Source organism: Vombatus ursinus, unplaced genomic scaffold (genome assembly GCF_900497805.2).
Source record: "Vombatus ursinus unplaced genomic scaffold, bare-nosed wombat genome assembly UNPS02014946.1, whole genome shotgun sequence".
Lineage (NCBI taxonomy): Eukaryota > Metazoa > Chordata > Mammalia > Diprotodontia > Vombatidae > Vombatus > Vombatus ursinus.
In genome coordinates, this window is record NW_020954724.1 from 3,204,565 (window position 1) to 3,230,373 (window position 25,809).

The 25,809-nt window shown below is 39.3% G+C and overlaps 1 protein-coding gene, 1 long non-coding RNA gene and 1 pseudogene across 4 annotated transcripts; all 3 read left to right on the forward strand.

Moving 5' to 3' along the window:
- LOC114030241 overlaps positions 1–25,809 on the forward strand; it is a 154,597-nt pseudogene that overhangs the window by 123,112 nt on the left and 5,676 nt on the right.
- On the forward strand, positions 78–19,323 carry LOC114030225 (ankyrin repeat domain-containing protein 26-like). Of its 3 annotated transcripts, none has more exons than XM_027845004.1 (4): positions 78–426; positions 2,993–3,904; positions 17,729–17,774; positions 19,120–19,323. In XM_027845004.1, the coding sequence occupies exons 1-2, from the start codon at positions 194–196 to the stop codon at positions 3,168–3,170; spliced, it is 411 nt and encodes a 136-aa protein (XP_027700805.1). In that variant the 5' UTR covers positions 78–193; the 3' UTR covers positions 3,171–3,904; positions 17,729–17,774; positions 19,120–19,323. The 3 variants fall into 3 exon arrangements, with proteins under 3 accessions (XP_027700805.1, XP_027700806.1, XP_027700807.1); XM_027845005.1 differs by having other exon boundaries at positions 3,777–3,904; XM_027845006.1 differs by lacking the exon at positions 2,993–3,904.
- Positions 23,340–25,360, forward strand: LOC114030227. The gene is made up of 3 exons (XR_003567575.1): positions 23,340–23,644; positions 24,744–24,921; positions 25,312–25,360. It is a non-coding gene; the product is annotated as an uncharacterized LOC114030227 (long non-coding RNA).

Sequence of the window (25,809 nt, forward strand, 5' to 3'; positions counted from 1 at the left end):
GGCCCATGCGCGTGACCTGCGGGTGTGATGCACGCATGCGCAGTTCAGTTCGTCTCTCCCCGTTGCCAAGGCTACAACAGTCTCTAGGGTTTGCGCGCTCTGGAGTCTCTTAACCTTCCAGGCTCCGGCTTTTCTGGAGCGGAGGCCGGAGCCCGGAGAAGGCTGAGAGGTCAAGGGAGAACCCCTCGCGAGGATGAAGAAGATTTTCAGCTTCGGCAGCAGGGGGGAGCTGTCTCCATCTCGAGCCTCTTCCACCCCGCGTAGGGACAGCGGGGTCCGAGCTTTCGGCCCTATCTCAGGATACCTCGTCAGGGCCAAGGACCTGGGGAAGATCTACAAAGCTGCCTCCATCGGGGATGTGGCGAAGGTGCAGCAGCTGCTGCTGCTGGGGAAGTCCGGCGTGAACGATCGGGATAAAGTGAACCGGTAAGAGGGGGCGGGGAGGGGGGAGAGATGGGAAGCCCCCCCGCGGAGCCGCCTGAGACCCCTCCCACCCTCCCTCCTCGTGGGTCCGTGTCTTCACTAACCCTTGGAAAAGCTGCTCCCCTCAGCACCGGGGACAGGGTAGCTCCTCCCGTCAGGGTCAGGGCCAGGCTTCTCCTCCTGGACATTGGACAGCAAGTCCCGAAAGCTGGCGTCCCCTCACCCTCCTGCCCGTCCAATTCTAATGAACGGGAAACTCCTTCGTTTTACTTTGAGCCAGGGTCCAACCAATTTATTCTTTCTCAATGGCGACGTGGGAGCAAATACTGCTCTCTTCTAGTGAAATGTTGTTTTGAGTCGTTTCTGTTGTGTCCAACTATCTGTGACGACATTTGGGGGATTTTCTTGGCAAAGATACTGGAATGGTTTGCCGTTTCCTTCTCCAGCTCCTTTTACAGATGAGGAAACTGAGGCAAACAAGATTAAGTAACTTGCCCAGGGTCACATGAGTATCTGAGGCCAGATGTGAACTGAGGAAGATGAGTCTTCCCGACTCCAGGCCCAGCACTCTTATCCATCGTGCCTTCTAGTTGCCCCATCTGGTGAAATATGGCCACGATAAGTGGAGGGTAAAAGCGTCAAGGCAGAAAATTAATTTCTACTTTTGTTAAGTATCTACTATATGTATCAGGCACCTGCCTAAGTGCAACAGATACATAGAATTGGGGGAGTGGGGATTGCATTCTAGGAGGTCTAATGGGGGAGGTAATTGACAAGAAAGACTGAGGAGAGGATCAGATACTTAGGAGGAGAACCAGGAAAGGGTAGTGTTACAAAACCATGGTAGATGGTCCTAGCTTTGTGACCCTGGACAAGTCACTTAATCCTGTTTGCCTCAGTTTCTTCATCAGTAAAATGAGCTGGAGAAGGAGATGGCAAACCACTCCAATCTCTTCGCCAAGAAAATCTCAAATGGGGTCCGGAAGAGTCCCCATGAAACAACAAATGAAACAACTGAACAACAACAAAGATGGTCTTTGAGATTTGCTGTTGATAAACAATTCATCCTCCTTTGACCAACCTGGTCATATCTTTAGGACCGGAGTTAGGTTGGTCCTTGGACAGCAGAAGTACCAGGCTCTTACTTCAAACTTTGCCAGCATGGTAGAACTACCAAAACTTGCACCTTACTGTGATAGCCTTTAGCAACACAGAGCCACTTCAACTGTCCCATGCTGCATTGCAGTAAGACTTTAGTGGAGAATGCACACGCAAGTGCACATGTGCTTATACAAATACACAATATGCAAATATATAAATGTTTTTCTGAGGCAGCTGCTTTACTAAATATTTTATAATTATGGATACTCTTAGTGGAAAGAAGTTGTTATTAGGCTTAACAGCCAGGCAGGGTGATACACGTCTGTAATCCCAGCTACCAGAAAGGCTGAAGCTGGCAGATCTCTTGAACTCATGAGTTCTGAGCTGCAGTGGGCTATGACAGTACAGTGTCTACACTGAGGCTGACATCAGTATGATGAGTCCCAAAGTACAAGAGGCCATCAAGTTGCCAAGGGAGAGGGGAACCAGCCAAGGTCAGAAACTGAGCAAAGTTCCCATACAAGTCTGTAGTGAAATATTGATTTACCTGTTTTTTTCTTCCCCTGGCAATTGTGTCCATCATATTTAGCAATAAGAGCTAATGCATATTTTATGTTTCTTCAGGTGACAGTAGTGGCCATTATATGTATTTTGGCTTGACTTATGACGCTGCTGCTGCAGTGATGAGCATGAGACCAGCTCAATGCTCTGTAACCCGGAGACACATGGATGAGGGGGAGACAGCAAGGTGGCAGAAGCTCCGTTTATTGAGTGCAGTTAGCTGTCTTTTATGGCCCTAGTGATGCATGTTCAAAGCGTGATCCCCCCCGTGATAGCCAATCATCAGGTCTGCTGGAGCTCGTGTCAGGACTCATCTCCCATTGAGAGGAGAGCCAAACCAACCGTGGGAGCTGCATGTCAGCAAAGGAGAGGTTCTGGGAGACTTCCTTATTTTTGCCACGCAACTATGTTGTGACCCTCAGCTTCTACTGATAGAAGCTAGAACTCCCATGGGAAAGTTCCCTCAACAGAGCTCTCATGAGACCGTGAGACATTCACCCTAACAGACTTAGAGTTCAGGCACAAGAATAATAATATATTTTATGTTAGAAATCACACTAATAATGGTACAATTTTGACTGTTGTAGTACATTGTCAAGCAATCACATAGCTCTCTCATTTCCATAGGACGCCTCTACACCTGGCCTGTGCTAATGGTTATCCAGATGTCATGTCTCTCTTAGTTGAGAGAAAATGCAAACTAAACCTGTGTAATAATGTCAGTTGAACACCTGTAATTAAGATATACACTAGGTAACCACACTGGTCAATGAAATTCATTTTGATTTCTCTCTTTGATTTAGAAAACATGCTTTACTAAGTTATTTAAATATCACTAATGATATTTTAATATACTAAATGTTATATTAGATTGTTTATTGTCTCTTTCTCTATACTATATTGACAGGCAGTACAGTATCAGCAAGAGGAATATGCAATTATCCTGTTCAAACATGGTGCAGACCCTAATCTTGTGGACACCAACAACAGCACTGCACTTCACTATGCTGCCTCTGGACATAACACAGCCACAGCAGCAAAGCTGCTTAGACATAAAATGGATATTGAAGCAAAAAACAAAGTAGAAGCCCACCTCCTGTATAATATAGTATTTTATGAGCCGTCTCTCATACCACTTACTACATCAAATTCATTATTGCCTGAACCTCCTTATACTCACTGTACATATTTCATCTACCTTAGGGCCCATGCGCGTGACCTGCGGTTGTGATGCACGCATGCCCAGTTCAGTCTGTCTCGCCCCGTTGCCAAGGCTACAATTTTGATCCTTCTGAGATTGTTTTTGGTTTGGGGATTTTTAAAAAAATCACTATGGCCACATAGCATTCCTGAGAGAATATTGGTGTTTATAAAATGAACTTTTGTGGCAATGGGGTCATTGGAAGTTCTGTGTAGTTTCTCAAAGGAGATCAATGGATCTCCTTTTCCCAATAATTATGAGCCCAGTCCACTGCTGTTCTTCCATACCATCCAGGCAGTGTGTATGTGTATGTCTACGTATATAAACACCTCTACAAAGATGTAGATTGACCAAGTAGATGGGACTGCCATTTCAACTCCATGGAATCTAGAAAATATTTGCTTTTCATCCACTTTTTCAGGGTGGATTCTTAGACTAATGTATTTTGACTAAGTTTGGATTTCATCAAGGAGCCTTTTTCATGTTCCAGGAGTGGATACAATTATCACAATGTCATCCAAAAATAAGAGCATTTGTAAATCTTTGCCATCATATACCATCTCTATTCTATTTGGACCCTGTGCAGGACATCCAACACGGCATTGGCAAACACCTTAGGTAAGCACGTGCCTCACAATTTACATCTAGCTTAATGCTGATACTTACTTATTGATCAAAGTTATCCCTTTGGGTGGCATGGGTCATTGAGTCTTGTGAGGATTTATCATTTGCATGGGAGAAGCTTGTTTGATATCATCAAAATTAAAAAACAAAACAAAACACGGAACTGACATTATCCTAACAGACAAAATGACTGGTTATCACTGTTGGAATAATTTCAGAATTAGTTGTCTATGTTCATTCAGATCATGGACTGGCCAGAGTAGAGGTCAAAATTAATACAAATGAGAAGAAAGGATAAAGATGTAAAGGAGACAGTGGTTATAACAACTATAGCTTGTTGTAACTAAATAAGCTATTAATTCCCCCAAATGAGAAATGGACATATCAGTCATCCAGTTTACAGGCATGTATTAAGCACTGCTGTATGCTAAGCACTATGCTGGACAGTGAATATATGTAATTTCTCAGAAGTTTAATTAATATAAAACAATTGCCCCAAAGAGAAGGCCAAAAGAGCCCAGAAGAGGCATCAGTTGGGAAACATGATCTCTGCCAAAATGAAAGCTATTATGACTAAGATTAACTCAAGCTTCGAATACAAAATCAAAGGGTGTGCACACATTGGTTGCCCTTTGGGCATAGTTCCAAATTGCTCTCCAGAATGGTTGGATCAGTTCACGACAAGCAGTGCATTAATGTCCCAATTTTCCCAAATCCTCTCCAACATTTATCATTTTCCTTTTTTGTCACATTAGCCAATGTGATAGGCATGAGGTGGTACCTCAGAGTTGTTTTAATTTTCATCTCTCTAATCCAAAGTGATTTAGAGCCCTTCTTCATATGCCTATGGATAGCTTTGATTTCTTAATCTGAAATCTGCCCATTCATATCTTTTGACTATTCATCAGTTGGGGAATGGTTTGTATTCTTATAAATTTGACTTTATTCTCTGTATATTTGAGAATGAGCTCTTTATCAGAGATGCTTGCTATAAAGATAGTTTTATAACTTTCTGCTTTCATTCTAACTTTGGTTGCATTGGATTTGTTTCTGCCAAAGCGTTTTAACATAATCAATATGATATAGTTTATATTTCATAATGTTCTCTATCTCTTGCTAGGTCACAAATTCTTCCCTACTCCGTAGATCTGACAGGTCCTTGCTCTTCCTTGCTCTTCTAATTTGCTTATGGTGTCACCCTTTATGTCTAAATCATCTAGCCATTTTGATCTTCTTATATAGTGTGAGATATTGGTTCGTTCCCATTGTTTTCCAGTTTTCCCAGCAGTTTTTGTCACCTAGTGAGTTCTTATCCCAAAAGCTGGGGCTACTGGGTTTATCAAACACTAGGTTCCTATGGTCATTGACTGTTGTGTCTTGTGTACCTGATCCATCACTGTATTTCTTAGATACCAGATAGTTTTGATGATTACTGCTTTATATCTGGTATTGCTAGGCCACTTTCCTTTGTATTTTTTTCATTAATTCCTGTGATGTTTTTGACTTTTTATTCTTCCAGATGAATTGTTTGGTTATTTTTTCTAGTTCTGTCAAATAATTTTTTGGTAATTTGATTGGTATGGCACTGAGTAAGCAAATTAGTTAGAAATTTCCTTTTATACTGTCTTGACCTATACATGAGCAATTGATATTTTTCTAATTGTTTAGATCTGACTTTATTTCTGTGAAAAATGTTTTGTAAATGTGTACATATAGTTCCTGGGTTTGTTGGCAGGTAGACTCCAAATATTTTGTTTTGTTTGCTGTTATTTTGAATGGAATTTCTCTTTCTGTCACTTGCTGCTGGGCTTTGTTGGTCATATGTAGAAATGCTGAGGATTTATATAGGTTGATCTTATATCCCACAACTTTACTAAAGTTCTTAATTATTTCACACTGTTGTTTTAGTTGATTCTCTAAGTATACTATCATATCATCTGTAAAAAGTGATAAGTTTGTTTCCCATTGCCTAATCTAATTCCTTCAATTTCTTTTTCTTCTCTTATTGCTATAGCTACCATTTCTAGTATACTATTGAATAGTATTGGTGGTAACGGGTATCCTTGATTTACCCCGATCTTATTTTCAAGGCTTTTAGCTTATCCCCAGCACAGATTGCAGATAGTTTTAGATAGTACTGTTTATCATTTGAAAGAACACTCCCTTTATTCCTAGGCTCTCCAGTACTTTTAATGGGAATATGTACTGTATTTTGTCAAAAGCTTTTTCAGCATCTTTTGAGATGTTCATAATATTTCTGTTGGTCTTGTTATTGATTTGGGCAACATATTGGTAGTTTTCCTAATATTGCACCAATACTGCATTCATGGTATAAATCCTGTCTAGTCATAGTATATAGTCCTTGTGCTATATTGCTGTAATTGCCCTGCTAGTATGTTGTTCAAAATTTTTCCATTGATATTTGTTAGAGAAGTTGGTCTATAATTTTCTTTCTCTGTTTTAGCTCTTCCTGGTTTAGGTATCTGCACCATATTTGTGTCATAAAAGGAGTTTGGTAGGACTCCTTCACCTATTTTTCCAAATAGTTTGTATAGTATTGGAATTAATTGTTCTTTGAATGTTTAGTAGACTTCACTTGTGAATCCATCTGGCCCTTAGGGATTTTTTCTTAGGGAATTAATTAATGGCTTATTCAATTTCTTTTTCTAATGTGGGGTTATTTAGGCATTCTATTTCCTGATCTATTAATCTGGGTAATTTATATTTTTGTAAATATTTATTGATTTAGCTCAGATTATCAGATTTATTGGCATATAATTGGACAGAATATTTCCTAATGATTGCTTTAATTTCTTCTTCATTGGTGGTGATTTCACCCTTTTCATTTTTGATATTGGTAATTTGGTTTACTTCTCTCTTTTTTTAGATCAAATTAGCCAGTGGCTTGTTTGTCTTATTGATTTTTTTCATAAAACCAGCTCACTAGATTTCTTTATTAACTCTATAATTTTTTTTTACTTTCAATCTTATTAATCTCATCTTCAATTTTCGAGATTTTTGAGTTGGTACTCAATTTGGGATTTTTAATTTGTTCTTCTAGTTTTTTTAGTTGCATGCCCAATTTATTGAACTGTTCTTTTTCTATTTTGTTGATGTAAAAGTTTAGAGAAGTAACTTTTCTCCTAAGTTCTGCTTTGGCTTCATCCCATAAATTTTGGTATGTTGTCTCATTGTTGTCATTCTCTTTAATGAAATTATTGATTGTTTCTATGATTTGTTGTTTGACCCATTTATTCTTTAGGATTAGATTATTTAGTTGCCAGTTAATTTTTAATCTATCTTTTTACTGCCCTATGTTTTATGTATTTTATGAATGTGATTCATATTGCATTGTGATAAGAAAAGATACATTTAATATTTCTGTATTTGTACATTTGATTTTGAAGGTTTTATGCCCTAATACATGATCCATTTTTGTGTAGGTGCCATGTGCTGCTAAGAAAAAGTGTATTTCTTTCTATTCCCATTCTGTTTTCTCCAAAGGCCTGTCAATATCTAACTTTTTGAATTATCTATTTACCTCCTTAGTTTCTTTCATGCTTTTTTTTTTGGTTGGATTTATTGAGTTCTGAGAGGGGACAGTGAAGGTCCCTCAATAGTATAATTTTGCTATCTGTTTTTCCTCTCACGTAACTTCTCCTTTAAGAATTTGGATCCTGTATCATTTGATACACATATGTTTAGTATTTTGTTTTAGTATATTTAGTAATTTAGTATATTGCTTCATTGCCTATGGTACCTTTAAGGAAGATGCAGTTTCCTTCCTTATCTCTTTTAATTAGCTCTATTTTTGCTTTTAATTTTTCTGAGATCAGAATTGCTACTCCTGATTTCGTTTTTACTTCAGCTGAAGCATAATAGATTCTCCTCCAACCCCTTACCATTACTCTGTGTGTATGTCTCTGCTTCAGGTGTGTTTCCTGAAAACAACATATTGTATGATTCTGGTTTTTAATCCATGCTGCTATCCACTTACATTTTATGGGAGAGTTCATTCCATTCACATTCACAGTTATGATTATTAACTGTGTATTTCTTCCATCCTATTTTTCCTCTGGTTTATCCTCTCTCTCCTTTCACCCTTTCTTTCCTTACCAGTGTTTTGTCTTCTGTGTATCGCCTCCTCTGATCTGTCCTCCCTTCTGTTCATTCCCTCCCCCCCCCTTGCCTTTACTTAATCTCCTCCCCTCCTATTTCCTTGTCAGGTAAGAGAGATTTCTATATTCAACTGATTGTGTATATTATTCCCTGTTTGAGCTAATATTGATGAGAGAAAGGTTCAAGCAATGCCTGTCACCCACCCTCCCATCTTCCCCTCCACTGTAATAGGTCTTCCCCAATTCTTCATGTGAAATAATTTTCCCCGTTCTACTGCTCCCTTCCTGACTTAATTATTGTTATGTCATTCCCTCAAATTCACCTCCTATCTATACCCTCTGTCTATTTATGTTCCTTGTAGCTATGCTATTACAGGTACAGTTTTTAAGAATCACAAGTATCATCTTCCCATGTATAGGGATGTAGAGAGCTTAGCTCTATTGAGTTTCTTATGTTTTCTTTTCCCTTTTTACCTGTTTATATTTGTCTTGGGTTTTGATATTGGAGATCAAATTTTTGGTTTAATTCTGGTCTTGTCCTTATTAAAGCTTGAAATCCTTCTATTTCATTGAATGACCATTTTTTCCCCTTAATGTATTATGCTTAATTGCACCAGGTATGTGATCCTTGGTTGTAGTCCTAGCTCCTTTGCTTTCCAGAATATATTTTTCCATGACCTCCAATCTTTTAATATTGTAGCTGCTGAGTCCTGTGTAATCCTGATTGTGGCTCCCCAATATTTGAATTATTTCTTTCTGGCAACTTGCAGTATTTTTTCCTTGATCTGATAATTCTAAATTTTGGCTATAATGTTGCTTACAGTCTCTTTCCTGAGATGATCGGGGTATTCTTTCCATGCTTCATTTGCTCTCTGGTTCCAGGATATCAGGCCAGTTTTCCCTGTTACTTTCTTGAAAGATACTTCCCATGTCCTCCTTTTGATTATGTCTTTCAGGTAGTTCAGTGATTCTGATGTCTCTCCTGGATCTGTTTTCTAGGTCAGTTGTTTTTCCCATGAGGTATTTTTCATTTTCTTCTATTTTTTCTTTCTTTTGAATTTGTTTGATTGATTTTTGATGTTTCCTAGAGTCATTAGTTTCCATTTGCCCAATTCTAATTTTTAGGAGTTGTTTTTCTCTATTAGCTTTCATACTTCCTTTTCCATTTGACCAATTGTACTTTTTAGTGAGTTGTTTTCTTCAGTAGATTTTTGTATCTCCTTTTCCGTTTGGCCAATTCTAGTTTTTAAGCAGTTGTTTTCTTTTTCCAAGCCATTGACTCTTTTTTTCATATTTCTCTTGCATCACTCTCATTTCCTTTCCCAATTTTCCTTCTACCTCTCTTATATGATTTTTATGTTCCTTTTTGAGCTCTTCCATGTGCTCTTGCTGGGCTTGAGACTACTTTCCATTTTTATTTGGGGTATGCCCAGAGGTGTTTTAACATTGTTGTCCTCTTCTGAGTTTGTGTCTTGATCTTCCCTGTCTCTATAATAACTTTCTATGGTCAGATTCTTTTATTCTTTCTTTCTTTTTTCTTTTTTTGCTCATCTTTTTTGGCTTTTCCCCTTTCTTTTAAATTTGTACTCTGCTCCCAGGTTGGAAGGGGCACTGTCTCAGGTTTCTAGTGCCAGGGGCTACAGGTCCTGGCTGTTTGCCTGGTGCTGCAACAATGTTGTCCTGAGGCCCATGGGAGCCCCTCATGTCTGTTGCTGTGCTGAGGGGGTGGGGTGAGTGGGAGTTGTGGCTGGTGCTACTGTAGGTTGTAGGGATCTGGCAGCTTACCTGGTGCTGAGCCTAGGTCCTAGAGCTGGTGTCTGGTATGTGCTGAGGCCAGTGGAGTGTTTCTGCATTTCTCTTGAGATATGCTGAAGCACTTGGCAGTCTGGCCACTGGTGGTTTCCTGTTTGCTTAAGCACCTCTAGGGTTGGTGTCCACCTGTTTGCTTGGGGCTACACTAATTAAGTATGTGGAGTCTGGCAACTGAAGGTTGCCAGTCTGCCTGGGGCTATGCTGAAGCATATGGCTGTTCTCAGAGCTGGAGTCTGCCCATTCCCTTGGCTATGCTGAGGCTGGGGGGTGCTGGTGTTGGCGTTGGCCTATTGTACCACACTGGGGCTCAGGATCTACTACTGGTTTGCAGAGGTCAGGCTTGCTACTGGCTTGCTGGAACACTTCTTGTCCTAGAATGTGCTTCCCTTCTACCTGAGTGACACAGACCTTTCTTGCCAGTCTTTCAAGTTTCTTGGATTCAAAGATTGTTTAAGTCCATCTTTTTGCTGGTTCTGCTGCTCCAGGATTTGTTTTGGGGTGCTATGTTATGGTTGATTCGAGGTGAATATGGGAGAGTTACGGCTATTTACTGTGTACTTCCCCAACTTGCCTCCTGGAATTAAATATTAATTTTCTAAAACAAAAAAACCTAACAAAAGAATGCAGCGTGGTACATTGGAAAGATGGTACTCTGGCTGTAGAGCCAGAGGACCTGGCTTCAAATCTTGCCTCTGATGCTTACTACTGTATGACCTTGAGAAGGTCACTTAACCTTCCAGGGCCTCAGTTTCCTCATCTTAAAAATTAGGATGTTTGATTAGGTGACTTCTGAGATCCCTTTCAGTCCTAAATCTATGATCCTATGAAAATTATTTATTTTTAAGTATGTCTTATTTATATACCATATTGTTTCTTTTCACTATTTGCTGCAGATTAGTCTTTCTAGGATAAAGTTAAATATTTTGAAAATTAGAACAACATTTTTATGATTTCATCAAATGACAATACTAAAAGATTTAAAGTGTTTCTGAAAACGTGTAACAGGATCGTAGCAATATATAGCACATTGTTAATAATCTTCTAATGGTGACACCCAGGACTGAAGAACTCGGGGCCATCCTAGTGAGCCACAGCTAGTCGAACCGTGGCCCTCAATTTGCTGCTGTCCCACCCCTTCAGTTTTTTATACAAGTGAAAGCTCATTGAGGAAACTATTAGAGGGAAAAAGAAAGAAATGAAATATTACAGAAGGGTTTAGATTAGAGCCTTCGATAGCCAAAAGATACTATCTGTTCAAGAAAAAGGAATGAAGCAATCTTCCTTGCTATATATCTTGGTGACAATGGTGGGTAGGTGTTATGGGCTGGCTATACAGCTGAGAGCCTCAGGACTTTTTTTAGCCTCAATTGAGTCACCTCTTTTTCCCCTAGATACTGAATCTCAGAGTCATTTGGCTGCTGCCTGGGTCCTGGAGGAAAGGCTGCAAAAGCACTGCCTGGGACAATCACCCAGATTTGATACCCTTAAAAGAACTCTACTAATTTCCAATATAAATTTATAGAATACAAGTCTTTTTAATGACTTCCTTAAAGATCAGATTAGTTAGGAACCCCAGATTTGCAGGTATCTTTTGTGGTTTGGTTTGGTTTGTTTTTAATTTTCCCAGCACATTCTGAAAACCTTTTTCTTTACTCATTTCTTTATACCATTTATTTGGAAAAGACTTTAATGGAAGGAACTCAATTTTGTAAAAACTTTTAATAACCTACATACTTTAATTGTTTTCAGAGTTAAGAAACTCTGTCACAATTATGTCAGCATTAATAAAAAAAAACAATCATTTCAGAAAAATGCTTTTGAGTGCTTTGAAATGTTCACAAGAATAATCTAATGAGAGGCTAGCTGAGGTGAGTGCCCAACTCCTGAATGAAAAACGAAAGAATAAAATTTTAATCAACAGTTCTGTTTAATCAACAGTTCTGTTTAATCAACAATTCAGTTCTGGAGTCATTGCACATTGGGAATGTTAATACCAGTATGTCTTATTCCAAGAAGAAATTTAGTATATTCTACTGGAAACATATTGTTTTCAAAAAGCAGAGTGGGGGGGTACTTGGCAAAGGTTAATCATTTAGAATTTTTTTTTCTTCCTTTATGTTAAAGATATAATGTAAGATATACATCTTAGTGAAATTTCCTGTTTAAGTATTTTTGAATGTGCCATATTGATTTTTGTGATCTATTAAAATGAAGGTCGTCCTTTTACCTAATGATGATTAAAAATGCTAGATAATAAGTTTTAATTTTTTTTAGATCCACGAGTACATATGTACCAGTCGGTTAACTTCTCAGATATAGTCATACCTGGTTTTACACAATTTATGTAACCTTAACAAATGGCATTCATATAAAGATTCTTTAAATTGAATACTGTTTTTTCACCAACCAATACTTAAAGAGAGCTTTATCTCCTCTGATTTATTTTCCCAGTGTAATGGCATCTTAACACTTAAAATACAGTCTTTCTGTGATTCTTCTTTCTGTTTCTTTTTCAGAACAAACACGTGTATAAATACAAAAAAAGCTATACCCATATACACTCTTTTTTTAAGAGTATCTTCGAGAAATCTTTTGCAAAGTGATCTCATGAGATATGAATAATTATCTCCTAATTTAGCTTTTTAGTTCATATTTGTATAAAGGTTTTCTTAAACTAGGTATTTAACCTTAAGAGAGATTATATATCTATGGCATCTGTCTCCCACTTTATAAAATATGCCCATTTCTAAGGACCTCCCATCACTGACACAATAAATGTAATGCAGTCAACATTAAGTTCAGCAAATGTTTAGATTTTTTTTAAAGACATTGTTAAAGTGCCCTCAAAAATGTATATATTGAATGAATTAATCAGTCAGTTACTAAAGATGAAAGGATTAAGCTTTATGGGTCTATATCTTATAAGCATCTGGGTGATATCAACATGATAAACATGAATGTTAGTTAATAAATGTGTCTTCCCTATGAAGCATTTAATTAAAATGTTCATTTTAAAAACAGATTGTTCTGTAATTTTGAGAAAAGTATTCCATGTGAAAGTCTCCTTATTGCCTCTGAGTTGCCCCTTCATTTTACCAATACAGACACAGGAATTATATTCACTGTTTCCCTTTGAGAATCAGCTCACCTTCACTACTTTTCTTTTGTTTCAATAAATCTTTTGGCATAAGATCTATAAATGTGTTCTCACTTCTTCAGCTCCTTGATCAACCGTCTGTTTCTCCCTTTTCTTCTATACAGCCACATCTGTGCAAAGGAGTGTAGTCAACATGGTTCAAAGTTCTTTTTGGTCATTTGTGGGTTGGACCACTTTGGTCTAATATCTGATTTTAAAAACAAGTATCACTCCATATTAATGCATTTTTAAAGAAAACTGAGTATATTAAGTCAACTATATGCTGTAGAAATGGTTAGAGCAGAGCACACTTCATTTTCTTACAATTGGATAAATCACCTGCCTCTTCTCACCATCTCACATTTAAATGCATTCTGAGCACATGGCATCCGTCACACTGCGATCTTAAGAAATGTAAAAATTTCACGGAAACATATTGCTCAGTACTGTATGCAAATTCTTTAGTGACAGTTGTCTCAAAAGATAATGAAACATTATTTCCAACATGGAATCTCAAACCCTGCTCTTCATTGTTAGCTTTAAGTGCAGTATTTCAGGAGTCAGTACCGTTTAAAGTACATTGTAAACCTCTTGGAGTGAAGGACCATTTCTCCCTTTCTTTTGCATTGTTTGGGGCACAATACACAATGGTTTCTACCTAGCAGGTGCCCAGTTGAAATTTTATAGTTGAACTAGATAGTTGAGTGGCTGAAAGTGCATTTGTATTCAAGTACTCTGCAATATTACATACTGCCTGCATTCATTCTTTTTTTTTAAATGTTTATGCTTCCATCTTAGTGTTTATTTTATTTCTGATATTTATTTCTGGCCTGTGATTTCATCCATACAAGGAGCTCCTAGTTAGGAACTTCCTCTACCAGTACAGATTACCAGCTGCTTTGTAACCTGTAATATTAGGGAGTTGACCATGGAAAAGAGTGTTTTGTGTGACTTATGTAGAGATACCCAACAAACATGTGTCAGAGATGGCACTTGAACCCCTCCTGATTCTGAGACCCTGTCTATCCAGTAAGCCACATTGCATTTTAAATCCAAATTATCTCATTTTCAGGAAAAAAACAAAATTTAAAAATAAAGACTCAGACTGTCCCCTGTTTGTAAACCCACTTCTATTCCTCCTTTTTTTAAGTTGAGAATCTCTTTTTTCATTTATTAGTTAGTGCCTGCTTATATTCTGGGTGTTCAATTTGCAAAAGCAAAAGATTTGCAATGTTCATTTTTCACATTGACACAGTTGCAGATTAGATATAGGATCTACAGTTTTACAAATCAATGACAGTATTTTCAAAGAAGGTAAACACATGAGGGAAACCTAATATAATAATAATCCACTAAGTACTTTTCTTCTCTTCCACAGAATTTCGGGCATCAGTCAAAGTCAAGAAGGAAAGCTATTTGAGAATAGGAAGCCTTTTCAGGAATAGGGAGCCTTCTCAAAAGGCCACATGGGTTATGATCTACTACTCTACCCTTGCATATGGCCAGCCTTATTGAGAAATATCATGCTAATAAATTAAGAATGGTTAGGGTAACCATATGATAACTTCTGAAGTCTAAAACTGAAATCATGTGAAATCACATCTTTGAGAATATAGAAATCAAGGATTTTTGTAGGTAGTGCTTTATAGTTAGCAAAATATTTGACCTATATTTTCATGTGTTATCCTTATGATAACCTATAAGATTTTAGTGCAAGTATTATTCCCATTATAGATTAGGCTTGCCCAAGGTTATATAGCTATCAAGTTGCAAAGTCAAAGAATGCCTTTTTATTTATAGATTTTTTAAAACTGTACCCGTTTCTTTTTAAAATATTTCTTTTCTAATATCTACAGTTTATACGTGTTGAGGTTTTGCTTTATTTGGTATCACAGCTTGGGTTAAAATGAAGACCTGGGTTTGACTCTTTACAGGAAATTGGGACTCAGGAAACTGATATAAACAGGAGCTTTATTATTATGCAAGACAGCAAGCCTGGAGAAAGAAAGCATACGCACAAATACCTTCTGTGGCAATAGAGAGAGAGAGAGGTTCATCCCCCGGGGGCAAGAAACTCACCAAGATCACAAGGGAGGGAGAGGGCAGAGGTGAGGTTTAAGTAGGGAACTTACCCTATCACAAGGGAGGGAGAGGGCAGAGGTGAGGTTCAAGTAGGGAACTTACCCTAAAAATGGTCTTGATGGAGTAGAGTTAATCAGTGCCAAATGTGGGAGGAGACATTTCTAAATAAGACCCAAAGGTTGGGAAGTCCTTGGGGTCACTTACTGATACCAGGCTTGGTGAGGCTCAGGTAAGGGGAGTTTCTTTGCTGGGACCAGAAATTGGGAGAAGGTCTGAATTGACTATCTGAGGAGGCAAAAGAAAGGAGTAACTCAGACTGCTTCACATGACCAGCAGTATTTTCCAATCAGAAGCTGTGAGCATTAACTGTTGAGCCAGAGTCAGAAGAGTAGCAGAGTACAACCTTGGCAGTATTTGCCCATATAATTCATGGGCATTAGGTCCACTTAGCCCAAGTGACCTCATATTGGAGTCTTATCATTATACTTCTAATATCAAATAATAAAAACTTCAATTATCCCAAGTTTCTTTAATTGAAATATTTTTCTACTTAAACCAACATTTAAGTCTAAAATTGTAAATACATAATATGTACATGGATATATGCATACATAAGTAGAGAAAGAACAAATTATTGCTAGATTTGAAGGCAAGAAGACCTGGGCTCAAATCTCACTCTCTGTGCACCAAATGCCTCTGAACACACACACACACATACATACATGTATACACACATGCTTACATACATGTAGATGTATTATACATACGTATATGCACACACAGAAAAGGGAGATGGAGAAAGAGATCACCAGAAGAAAGTGCCTTGTTCACCTGATAGAATTAGAGTTAGACCTTTGTTATGACTTTGAAGGTATTCCCCAAAGAGAGTGTGAAAATGCCCACTGACACCATAACTGGGGATATTATTCATATTTAGAAAGTAAGGAATGTCTTTTTCCTGGCTACTTAGTGGCCTATTGATTCCACATTGATGATTGGTCGAGACCTGACTGCTGTGAATCTGAGCCATGCCCCTGATCTTGGCCTTTAAAAGGGAGCAGAGATATTAGGATTCTTCAGTATGGTATCAGTGTACACCTAAAGCAAATACCATACCCTACCGAGAAGGTGGGACCAAAATGCTAAACATATTTTCATTGGACAAGTTAACTCCTTATACATTAGAGATATCTTCAAATCCAGAACAAAATCCTTATCTTTTAGTCATGTTACCTTAACTAGGCTACTCTTGATCACACCCTCTACATATAATACATATACATGTATGTCTATATATTTCATATAGATAGAAGCACAGAGATATATTTTTACATATATGTTAAACATATGAAAAGAGTTTTTTATAAATGAATTTCTAAAATTAAATATTCATCTTCCCTTAAAATATAAATCAACTTTATTTTCTTTTGATAGTGTATCTTTATTAACATAACACTTAAAATCTTTTAGCTAAAGGTTTTGCCCAATGTCAAGTTTTTCATTACCTAAGACCTCTTCTAATAATTATGTTATCAAAGAAAGGTTTAAGAAAGATCTAACTCAGAACCTGGGGAAGAGATCCACACTCTCCTGCTCTCTTACCTCCAAGTTTATTACCAGGACAAAAGAAGTTTCCAATATTGTCATCATGAACAGTAACAGACGTTTGTGCAGTTCTTTGCCAGATTTTCTTTTGTGCATTTACTATTACAAATTTGGAGAGAAATATCTTTTCTTGAGTATAAATTTAAATAAGAACATTATATGTAAGGATACTATGTTTTGGTGATGATTTCCCCACATGCTTTATATTTATGTTGCAACATTTACCTCCTATCTATACTATCCTATTTCATCTGTCTTCTGAAAAGGAAACTATAAAACTTTAATCTTTATCAAGAGTGCTCTTCCATTTCATCTTCTCTTCCCATTTCTGTGAAGTTGTTATAAAAACTGGAAGACTGGCACCAGACTCTTTCCTTCTTTCTTTACAAGGTAGAGTAGAAGACAGGATTTCTCTTAGCTTTGTTACTACAATCTACAAAATCACAAAGTGTGGATTTAGAAAATCAAATGAAATCAATTTCTGTCTGGATTGAGAAATATTTCAATTAGAACCGAAAATGAAGGAGCTGTTTTCATTTAATACCCATCCTTGGAATTTTTCTATTGTATTTCTATTGTATTTAATCATTTTCAGGCATTTCCTCTTCTCTTTTGCTCAGTGTAAGTTGATGTTCATTTTGTGTTTAGACTTTCTGTAACTTAATCAATATTGAAATGTTTTCTTTTAAAGTATAGGATAAGAAATTGATTTTATTTTTAAAGAAAAATGTTGTATGTTGATAAAAATGAAAATAAAAGGGTAAGATTTGCTTAGAGTAGAAGAAAACTATTTTCAAACCCTGCGACATGACTATTATGTCAACAAAGTTTGTGTCTCTTTGTAAGTAATTGTGATAAGCTCTTGATTTTGTTCATAATAGTATTATTTTTCAGACCAATAGATTTTCTGTTGAATGACTAAAGTCAAACTAAACTAGTGTCTAAGTTGATTAGTAATTTCTTAGATGTCTGTAATTTTTTAAAAGATTTATTGAATTCTGTGTATTATCTCGAGTTCCTTCTTCATTTACTTCATTACTGAATAGTATTTTAATGTTATTTCAGATGCAGCAGGAGTTGGTAGAAGGCATAGCTAGGGAACTTGATGAAGGTATGTCCAAATTCTTCATAAATAAATGCTAGAATTTCAAGATATTCCTGATTTTTAAATATGCTGAAAAACTCCCACAAAGCTGCTATTTCAGTGCCACCTCCCTCTTCTTCATCACTTTGAAGTAACCTTGGATTCTTCTATGCCAGTGAAATGCAAGATCTAGCAAGTTCTTTCTAATAAGCTAGAAAGGTAGCATAAGCCCAGAGATAGACTGTATCTGTTTCCAGAACACAAGCCTGGCCACTCACAGAGAGGCTTAGATCTTGAAGGCTGGTCAGTAGGTAATGAAGTCTTTGGCCACAGCATCCCATGAAACAGAAGAATAATTGTCCTCAGTTCTGATCTTCAGATATGATGCTAGTCAACCGCTTCGGGAGGGATACAATCAATAAGATTGCTGTTCAAGAATTGTTTGGACTAAAGAGTCATTAAACTCATAGCCAAGTTTGCGATTCTATTATTCTGTTTATTTCTGTGATTCCACATTGATTTCAGAAGAGTGATGGGAAAGGGGACAAAAGACACTAATAATCCCACAATTCAAAAACCATCTACAAATATCATTTTAACTGTCAGTATCTTAATTTATAGTCTTTGTCCAGTGACTATCAGTACTGAAAGAACAAAGTAATATTCATATTGACACCCTTTCTATCAATTTAACCAGAAAACAGAAAGAAGTTGTAGCTAAATGGAAGTGTGGTTCACATTTTCCTCAAATAGGCAAATAAAATAATTGGCATGGTTGGTTTCATTGTGAGCCCAAAGGCAATACTAAACATAATTAAATAAGAAATAGAGCTCAATATAAACATAAGCAAAAAGACCACCATGAACATAATTATAGTAGCAGATATACTGATGTCTACTGCAGAGGATGAAAAAGAAATATTATATGAACAATTTGATGAGTTGTTCCAAAATCAACATACATATTAAGGGTAGTAATGATGACTATTTATATAGTCTATACTCAATAGCGACTATTTATATAGCACTTTAAATTTTGCAAAGCATTTTGCATACATTATCTGATTTGAGCTTCAAAACAACCCTCTATGGTAGGTTACTTCTAGGAAAATTTGAGTTCAAGGCCTCCCTATGATATATACTGCCCATCAGACCATGGGCAAGTCACTTAACTTTAAAGTGCTCAGGAAACTCTAAGACTGAATTGGACCAGTGACCGCTTTCATACTTCTCACACCCAGAATTCCTTAACATGATGAATCATGAGTCCCAAGAGAAATAAAAAAATACACACATACTTATATATGCATATGTGTGTAGAAATAAAAATATATAAGGTAAATTGTTTTTTGCTTCTTCTTTTTTCCCCCAGCTACATCTGAACTTGAATCTAGATCTTGAAGGACTTCTCCAATAGGATCTCTAAATGAATCCACAAGAATGCCAAAACTGAATCATGATCCAGAAAAATTACATGCTTTAAAGGAAGAAACCATGTTTATTTATGAAATAAACTATTTAAATAATATTCAGTGGTTTTCCATTAAATATATAAATGTGAAAAAATCTATTAGAAAATGTGCTTCATAAGTTTTAATATGTACTGTGTATATATGTACATGTGAATATATTCGTATAGTTATTTATTAAAAACTTTATTTCTTTATTTTTATCTATAATTATAAGTTATAATGTATTATTTTATAATATAATATATATTATATACTACATTATATAATATAAAGTAAAATCCTTTATTTCTTTATATTTGCAACACTGACTCTCTAACAAATGGTTAGTTGTCTAGAAACCACTAAATTGACTATAATACTTTAGTTATCTATCTAGGAAGGTTGTACTCTGTTTTCTGTTTAATGATATTAAATAAGATAGGCAGATTTACTAATTATTGATATCTAACTGCTAAACCAATTGGGATTTTTATTTATTTTAAGATGAGGAGCTTACTTTCAGATGCTTTTTTCTTCAGTTTTGTGTTTGCAATTGGCACTCATCAATTACATGTGCTATAAATACAGGCTGATCCCTTCACTAAGAAAGAAGCTCAAGAGGGAGACGGGACTGTGAGGGACTGTCTGATGTTGGCTACTGCGAAGTGACAGTTGTGGCAAGATGGGGTAGGAACAAGATATTAGGAAGTACCCGGAGCTCACGCTCCTGAGGCAGTGGGCAGTGCTATGTGGAGCTGTGATAAGCTGGGGAAGCAACAGAATACAAGGAAGTAGCCGGAGCACGTGCTCCTGAGGCAGGGGGCTGTGCCACGTGGGAGTGGGACGGCAGAGAACGAGTTCCTTTGTCTAGTCCTCTTCCCTAGGTGCAACGTTAACCCCAGACGTCTCCTTCCTGACTTCCTGGGTCACGTACTTTCCCTTTGTGTAGCACTCACCCCAGACGCCTCCTCCCGGTATCTGGGCCTGATTTCCTGGGTCACGTCCTCTCCCTAGGTACAGCTCTAACCCAGATGCCTCCTTCCTGTATCTGGTCCTAGCCTCCTGCGTCACTTCCTCTCCCTTGGTGCGCTAAACCCAGACATCCCCTTCCGGTATCTGACCCTACAATCAATGACTAGTAGGCGGGCTGAGGAGGAGGGGCTAAGTAGGTACTTAAGGAACTGTAGAGCTCAGAGCTCGCTCTCTCTTTTGCTCCTGCTCTCTTGCTCTGGCCTTCCTGCTTGGCTTTGCTGTGATGGCCTCTGAATAAAGCTCGAGTGTTGGCACCTCCTGATCGGCTCGTCTCTGTGTGTTTATCCGGGTGGGCACCGAAGACTAGTAAGTAGTATGACTCTGGCAGCCTGCTCCTTATAGGAGGAGAGTGCACGGCGCGGCCAGCACACCCACTGGGCTCAAGGGCCTCTATGCATACCTCCCAGGGGGTGACATGCCAGCTTGCCCAACAATGCTGGTTATATGACGGTTGGTGAGATCTTGCACACACTGAAGAAACTTTGGGTGACCAGGGGTGGGGCTAGGGCTTTCAAAGGAAGATGAGGAGTTGGGGCCCATGGACTGATGGGAGCCAGATTGTTTCTGGAGAAAGGGGTGAGGGTCTCGGCTTGGACCCATCCCCTATCATTAGGGGATAATTAGACCAGGACACTGTGGAACTAGGATATTATTCTGTGACTTAGTTAATACTTAGTTAATGGTAAAGTTGTCTCAGTTTGTTACAATTAATGTTAAAGAGGAATAACTTATGGCTTATCTTGTAAATGCCTTGAAAAAAGCATCTATTTTAATTATGGATTTTTTATTTGTACATGACTAGAAGTTGGGAGTGTTTTGTTATTTGATATGCAGTGATTTTAAATTAACTACTATGGATTGGAGTCTGTTACTAATTCCTTAATGGAATCTCATCTTCCTGATGGGGAATATAAATAGGAATGAATAATCAACTAATGCAAGGTATAAAACTCGAAGTAATGCAGAGTGTAAGGCTAGGTTCTAATTTTTTTTAATTTGAGTTTTTTGAAACATGACAATTGGACAAAGTTTCCATTTTGATCTTGTAATGGTGAAGACATAGGGATTGAGTTGATTTTCATTATTTGCCTTGGTTATTAGCAAGGTAATTTAAAATAGAGTTGAGATCAATCTTGTAGGAGAGTGGACACAAGAAGGAGGATCTCTGCAGGAGGAGAGTCTGCTGGACATTGTTTGAACAGCACTTAGACAAAAAAGACTTCACCAGATGATGTCCAGAGTGTCAGCTGTATGGGAAGAGACTTCTGAAGCTTTAAATGGACAATTTATGGTTCCTTTTGGGTCTCTGTATCTGCACTTAATAAGGGAACTGGCCCCTTTTTACTTTGTCAATGAGTCAGTCAACTCCTCCCTTCCTTCTCCCATATTAAGTCCCCAAAATTCCATTGAAAAGTACCTCAGTGGGACCGGTTCTGGGAATTCAGGTAACAGGAGTTAGGATGATGATTGAGCCAGTTAATGACCATTCCTCCCCCTCTGATGAAGAATTCGAACTAATGTTAAAACGCTTTGAGGAAAGAACAAAAAGTGTGGAAATATAATTCTTATTGAGAAAAAGAGGAGGGAATTGTGAGAGTCATATTTCCATAGAGAAGGAGAATAATGCGGAGATTCAAAGAACTATTCCAGGAAGAAGTACACAGTAGGTGGGTGAGGGCTCAAGCAATAAGAAGTAAGTTGATGGCTCTAAAAAGACTCCAAATTCAAGATAAGGGTCGAGCCAGCTCAGACCAGTTAGGGTCAACCTGAGGACACCTGAAAAATGTTAGTGCGCCTGCTTAATGAACTTCATTACTATTATCTGCCACACCCCGCATAAAATGAGAGCCTCATTAACGAGTCATGGGATGTATGACCTCGGGAGGGGGAACATACTTGAGCATATCAAGGGGAAACATGTAAGGAGGGGTGTAACCCGGGAAGGAATGGACCAATCCGGGCCTGGGAGGTTTCACGCCAAATTTGAATGTATAAAAGCATGCTTGCCCTTGTGCTCAGGGCCTATCCCTCCCTAAGAGGGGTGGAGCCTGCTTCTGGCCAGAAAGGTCTAATCCTCTGGACTTTCTCTGTAATAAACTTTCTTGATACTAAATTTTAGGTGTCAAGTGTATTTCTAACACACAACTTGTTCAGCCATTCCCCAACTGATGGGTATCCCCTAAATTTCCAGTTCTTTACCACCACAAGAAGAGCAGTTATGAATATTTTTGTACATGTGGGTCTTTTCTCCATTTTTATGATCTCTTTGGGATACAGACCTAGTAGTGGTATTGCGGGATCAAGGGGTATGAACAATTTTATAGCCCTTTGGGCATAGTTTCAAATTGCTGAGGAGATAAATTTCCAAGAATACAATTGTATCACCCTCTAGAAATTATTTTTCAAATTACAGCATTTTATGCAATGGTTTCCCAAACATTCCAACAGGAGAAAAACCAGAAGCATAATAACATAAACAATGTTATAGATTTAAAACATGAAAAATTGCTAAATGACATCAATTCAGTTCATTTGTGAATTATCTTACATAAAAAATTCACTTCATTCATCTCTCAATTTGACACTCTAGACTGCATTCAGAGTAGAATTGAGTAATTCTGACCCAATTACCTTCAATTCTTATTCTTACAGTTCCTCATCACATTGCCTCAATGCTGAATTTTAAGTGTATTTACCCTTAAGGTCTGATATTTTTGCAGAGGGTCAAACATCACAATTACAAAGGGAGAACTGAATTTCTCACTGGGAGAAACTCAGTCTGATCCAATCTGGATTTACAGTTGCAAATGGTATATAGATCCTAATTTTCCTGAGAGCCATTTGCTACCAGCTCCTCAAAGTGTAGAGTCCATCACTTTCACTTAGTCTGGAGCTGCAGTTGGATCAAGGCAGTGTTTCTGCTCAGAAGGAGGAGGGGGTGAGTCTGGGAGGGAAGGAGGTGGGGGAGGCACTGGAAGGGAGGAGCTCTCAGAGATGACCAGCCTGGTGGGTGGTGGCCCAGGTGGAGTTGGAGCACTGGGGTGGAGTTTGGAGGCTGGGAGGAGTTTAGGGGGAAGAGGGGACCATTGCATTGGAGAAGGCTTTCCACGTGATGGAGGGGTGGGCTTGGGAAGGAGAGGCAGTCAGGGTCCTTGAGTTCTGGCCCTGGGTGTGATTGGAGGAAAGGGCTCAGCCATCCTGGGGGCCTCAAGGGTTGGACCGGGTGGTGTCCTTGGGACTAGGAGGATCAGAGTGGGCTGGTGGGAAACAGGAAGTCTTTGAGCTGAGACTGCTCTGCCTTCCCTGGAGCTCAGATTCTCTCCTTTTTCCTTTTGACCTGAGTTCTCTCTGCCTTCCCTGGGACCTAAGATCGCTCTGCCTTCCAGAAGCCCACTCTGTGCATGCAGATCCCAGGTAGGTCTGAGCCAGTGTTCCCACTTACATCCTGACCTTTGTTTGCTGTCCTTGCCATTGGGTCTCATTCCCCAGGTCTGCCAGAAGCATGCCTCCCAAGCCTGGCTACCGGACCAGCTCCCTGCCCCTAAAACTTTTCCAGACTCCCAATCACTTCCTAAACATCCTGGCTGACCTTCCCCCCCCCACCCCCCCACCCGAGATTTCTCATTGGGTCACACTTTCCCAAACTTCAGATTTTGCCCATAAGAATCCTGCCTTCACTCCCAGTCCCTGTAAGTATCCACAAGGCCTACCTCCTGCCTCAAGCCCCACCTTGGAGGCAGGAACCAAAGATCTTTCCTGATCCCCCTTATCTGGAACTGTGCCTCTTGGGCTGGTTCCCTATCAGATCCCAGCCATTTGGCTCCCTGGAGGGATTCCAAGCCTAAGCTGTACCAGAGGGTCCTGGGCATCCTCCCCAGATCCTAGCTAGACCTCAGGACACAGTCAACCTTACCTGCCCAAGCTTAATGTCCATTTGGAACACTTCTTCCAATCAAGTGTCCCTGACCTCCCTGTCATGAGCATTTAGGGTTAAAGTCGGAGGCATTTAGGGTCAGGGTTAGACTGTCCTGCCTCCCAGATCCCACCCCTGCTGCCCTGCCCCAGGCCTCCCGCTCCCCCAGCCCCACATCTTTAAGAGCTCTCAGGTCACACACAGGCAGCTGGATCCCAGCCTGGGTTTTGTCTCCCAGTCTCGGGCTTTCCTTGGCTGCTCCATTCCAGAGCCCTCCCCTTCCTCAGCCTTCCCTAACCTCCCTCCCTGCTAGATCTAGCAGTCAGTCTATTGTTTAAATAATGTGTGTTAATTGAGGACAGGGGATGCAGGGAGGGCAGAGGATCAGTTCCAGGGAGAGCTCTGTCTCAGGGGTCATTGAGACTCAGACTGGTCTCATCCTGTCTGGGATCCCAAGCTTCATCTTCCTCTGAGGGCTCTGTAGGAGGATGGGGGAAAAGAGGGGTGCAGAAGAGAAGTAAGAGGAGGGAAGTAGTTTTCCTTTTGAGATCGGCTTCATTTCCTACCCTGACCCTCCCTGCTGCTTCCCTCCCTCTACAGGTTGGAGTCCTTTCCCTGAGGGCAAGGCCTGGGTCGTCCTAACTCCTATGGGACCTTGCCCTCTGTAAATTCCAGTTGGGCAGCCTCCTGCCTATGAAGAGAGGAGAAAGAGCTCTTCTCTGGGATCCATCTCCCTCCCCAGCTCAGTCTGCAGAGGAACAAAACCTACCCCAAGAAGGTATTGGGTCAAATCCAGACACTAAAGCTGGAGGGAAGTTAGAAGTTTTATTACGAGGCCCAACAAACAACAAACGCCTGTAGTATGAGCACCAAGGCAGTCAGCCTAGCATTAAGATTACAGGTGGGGCAGATGGGCTTTCTGTGCAGAAGGAAAGAAGGAAAGGACTTTCCAGGTGGCTCCAGGCTGTCTCATGGTCATCAGAAAGGCATAGAATTAGAACATCCCATGATTACTTGGGACATCGGTTAGTGAGAGTGTTGGCTGCTGCTCTATTGGTGGGGCCATAAAGGGTGGGGGAAGCAGATGCCTGGGGTAGATAAGGTCCAGGGATAAGATGAAGTGACTTTACAAAATGGAGTCACTTTGGTTACTTTGCTACCTACACAGGGAGCCTGGATTGAGAGAGAATGGTTCCTGGGAGCAGCCGAGCCCCAGCCCAGGTGAGTGCAGTCTATCCACAGACTTGGCCAACATCAGCAATCCAGTCATTTCCATAGACATAGAGGATGGTCTATGAAACTGGCAATGCCTGCTTTAGGGATCATTTCTGTACAAAAATAGGCTTGAAATTGAATGCAGTGGTAACAACACTACCCTGCTCTTTTCCATGTTTTAAACTGATTCATTGGGTCCTTGATATATTGAGCACTGCTCCCCCCCATGCTGCCCTGCCCTGTTTGTTTTTAAGTTCTCCCTCATTATAGCTGTCTAACAAGGGTGACCACTTCACTCACTAGTCTCTATTACCAAGGGATCATATTTTTGCTTTCTTAATGGCTGCCTAGTATCGTACACACACACACACACACACACACACACACACTTTCCCCCCTCTTCTTTGTTTGTTGTGGCCAAGCTCTCCCATGCAGCAACTGAAGTTCCCCC

Coding starts and splice junctions, on each gene's coding strand:
- LOC114030225 (XM_027845004.1), top strand. CDS start 194: ATGAAGAAGATTTTCAGCTTCGGCAGCAGGGGGGAGCTGTCTCCATCT. Junction 427..2,992: donor GATCGGGATAAAGTGAACCG/GTAAGAGGGGGC, acceptor CTATATTGACAG/GCAGTACAGTATCAGCAAGA.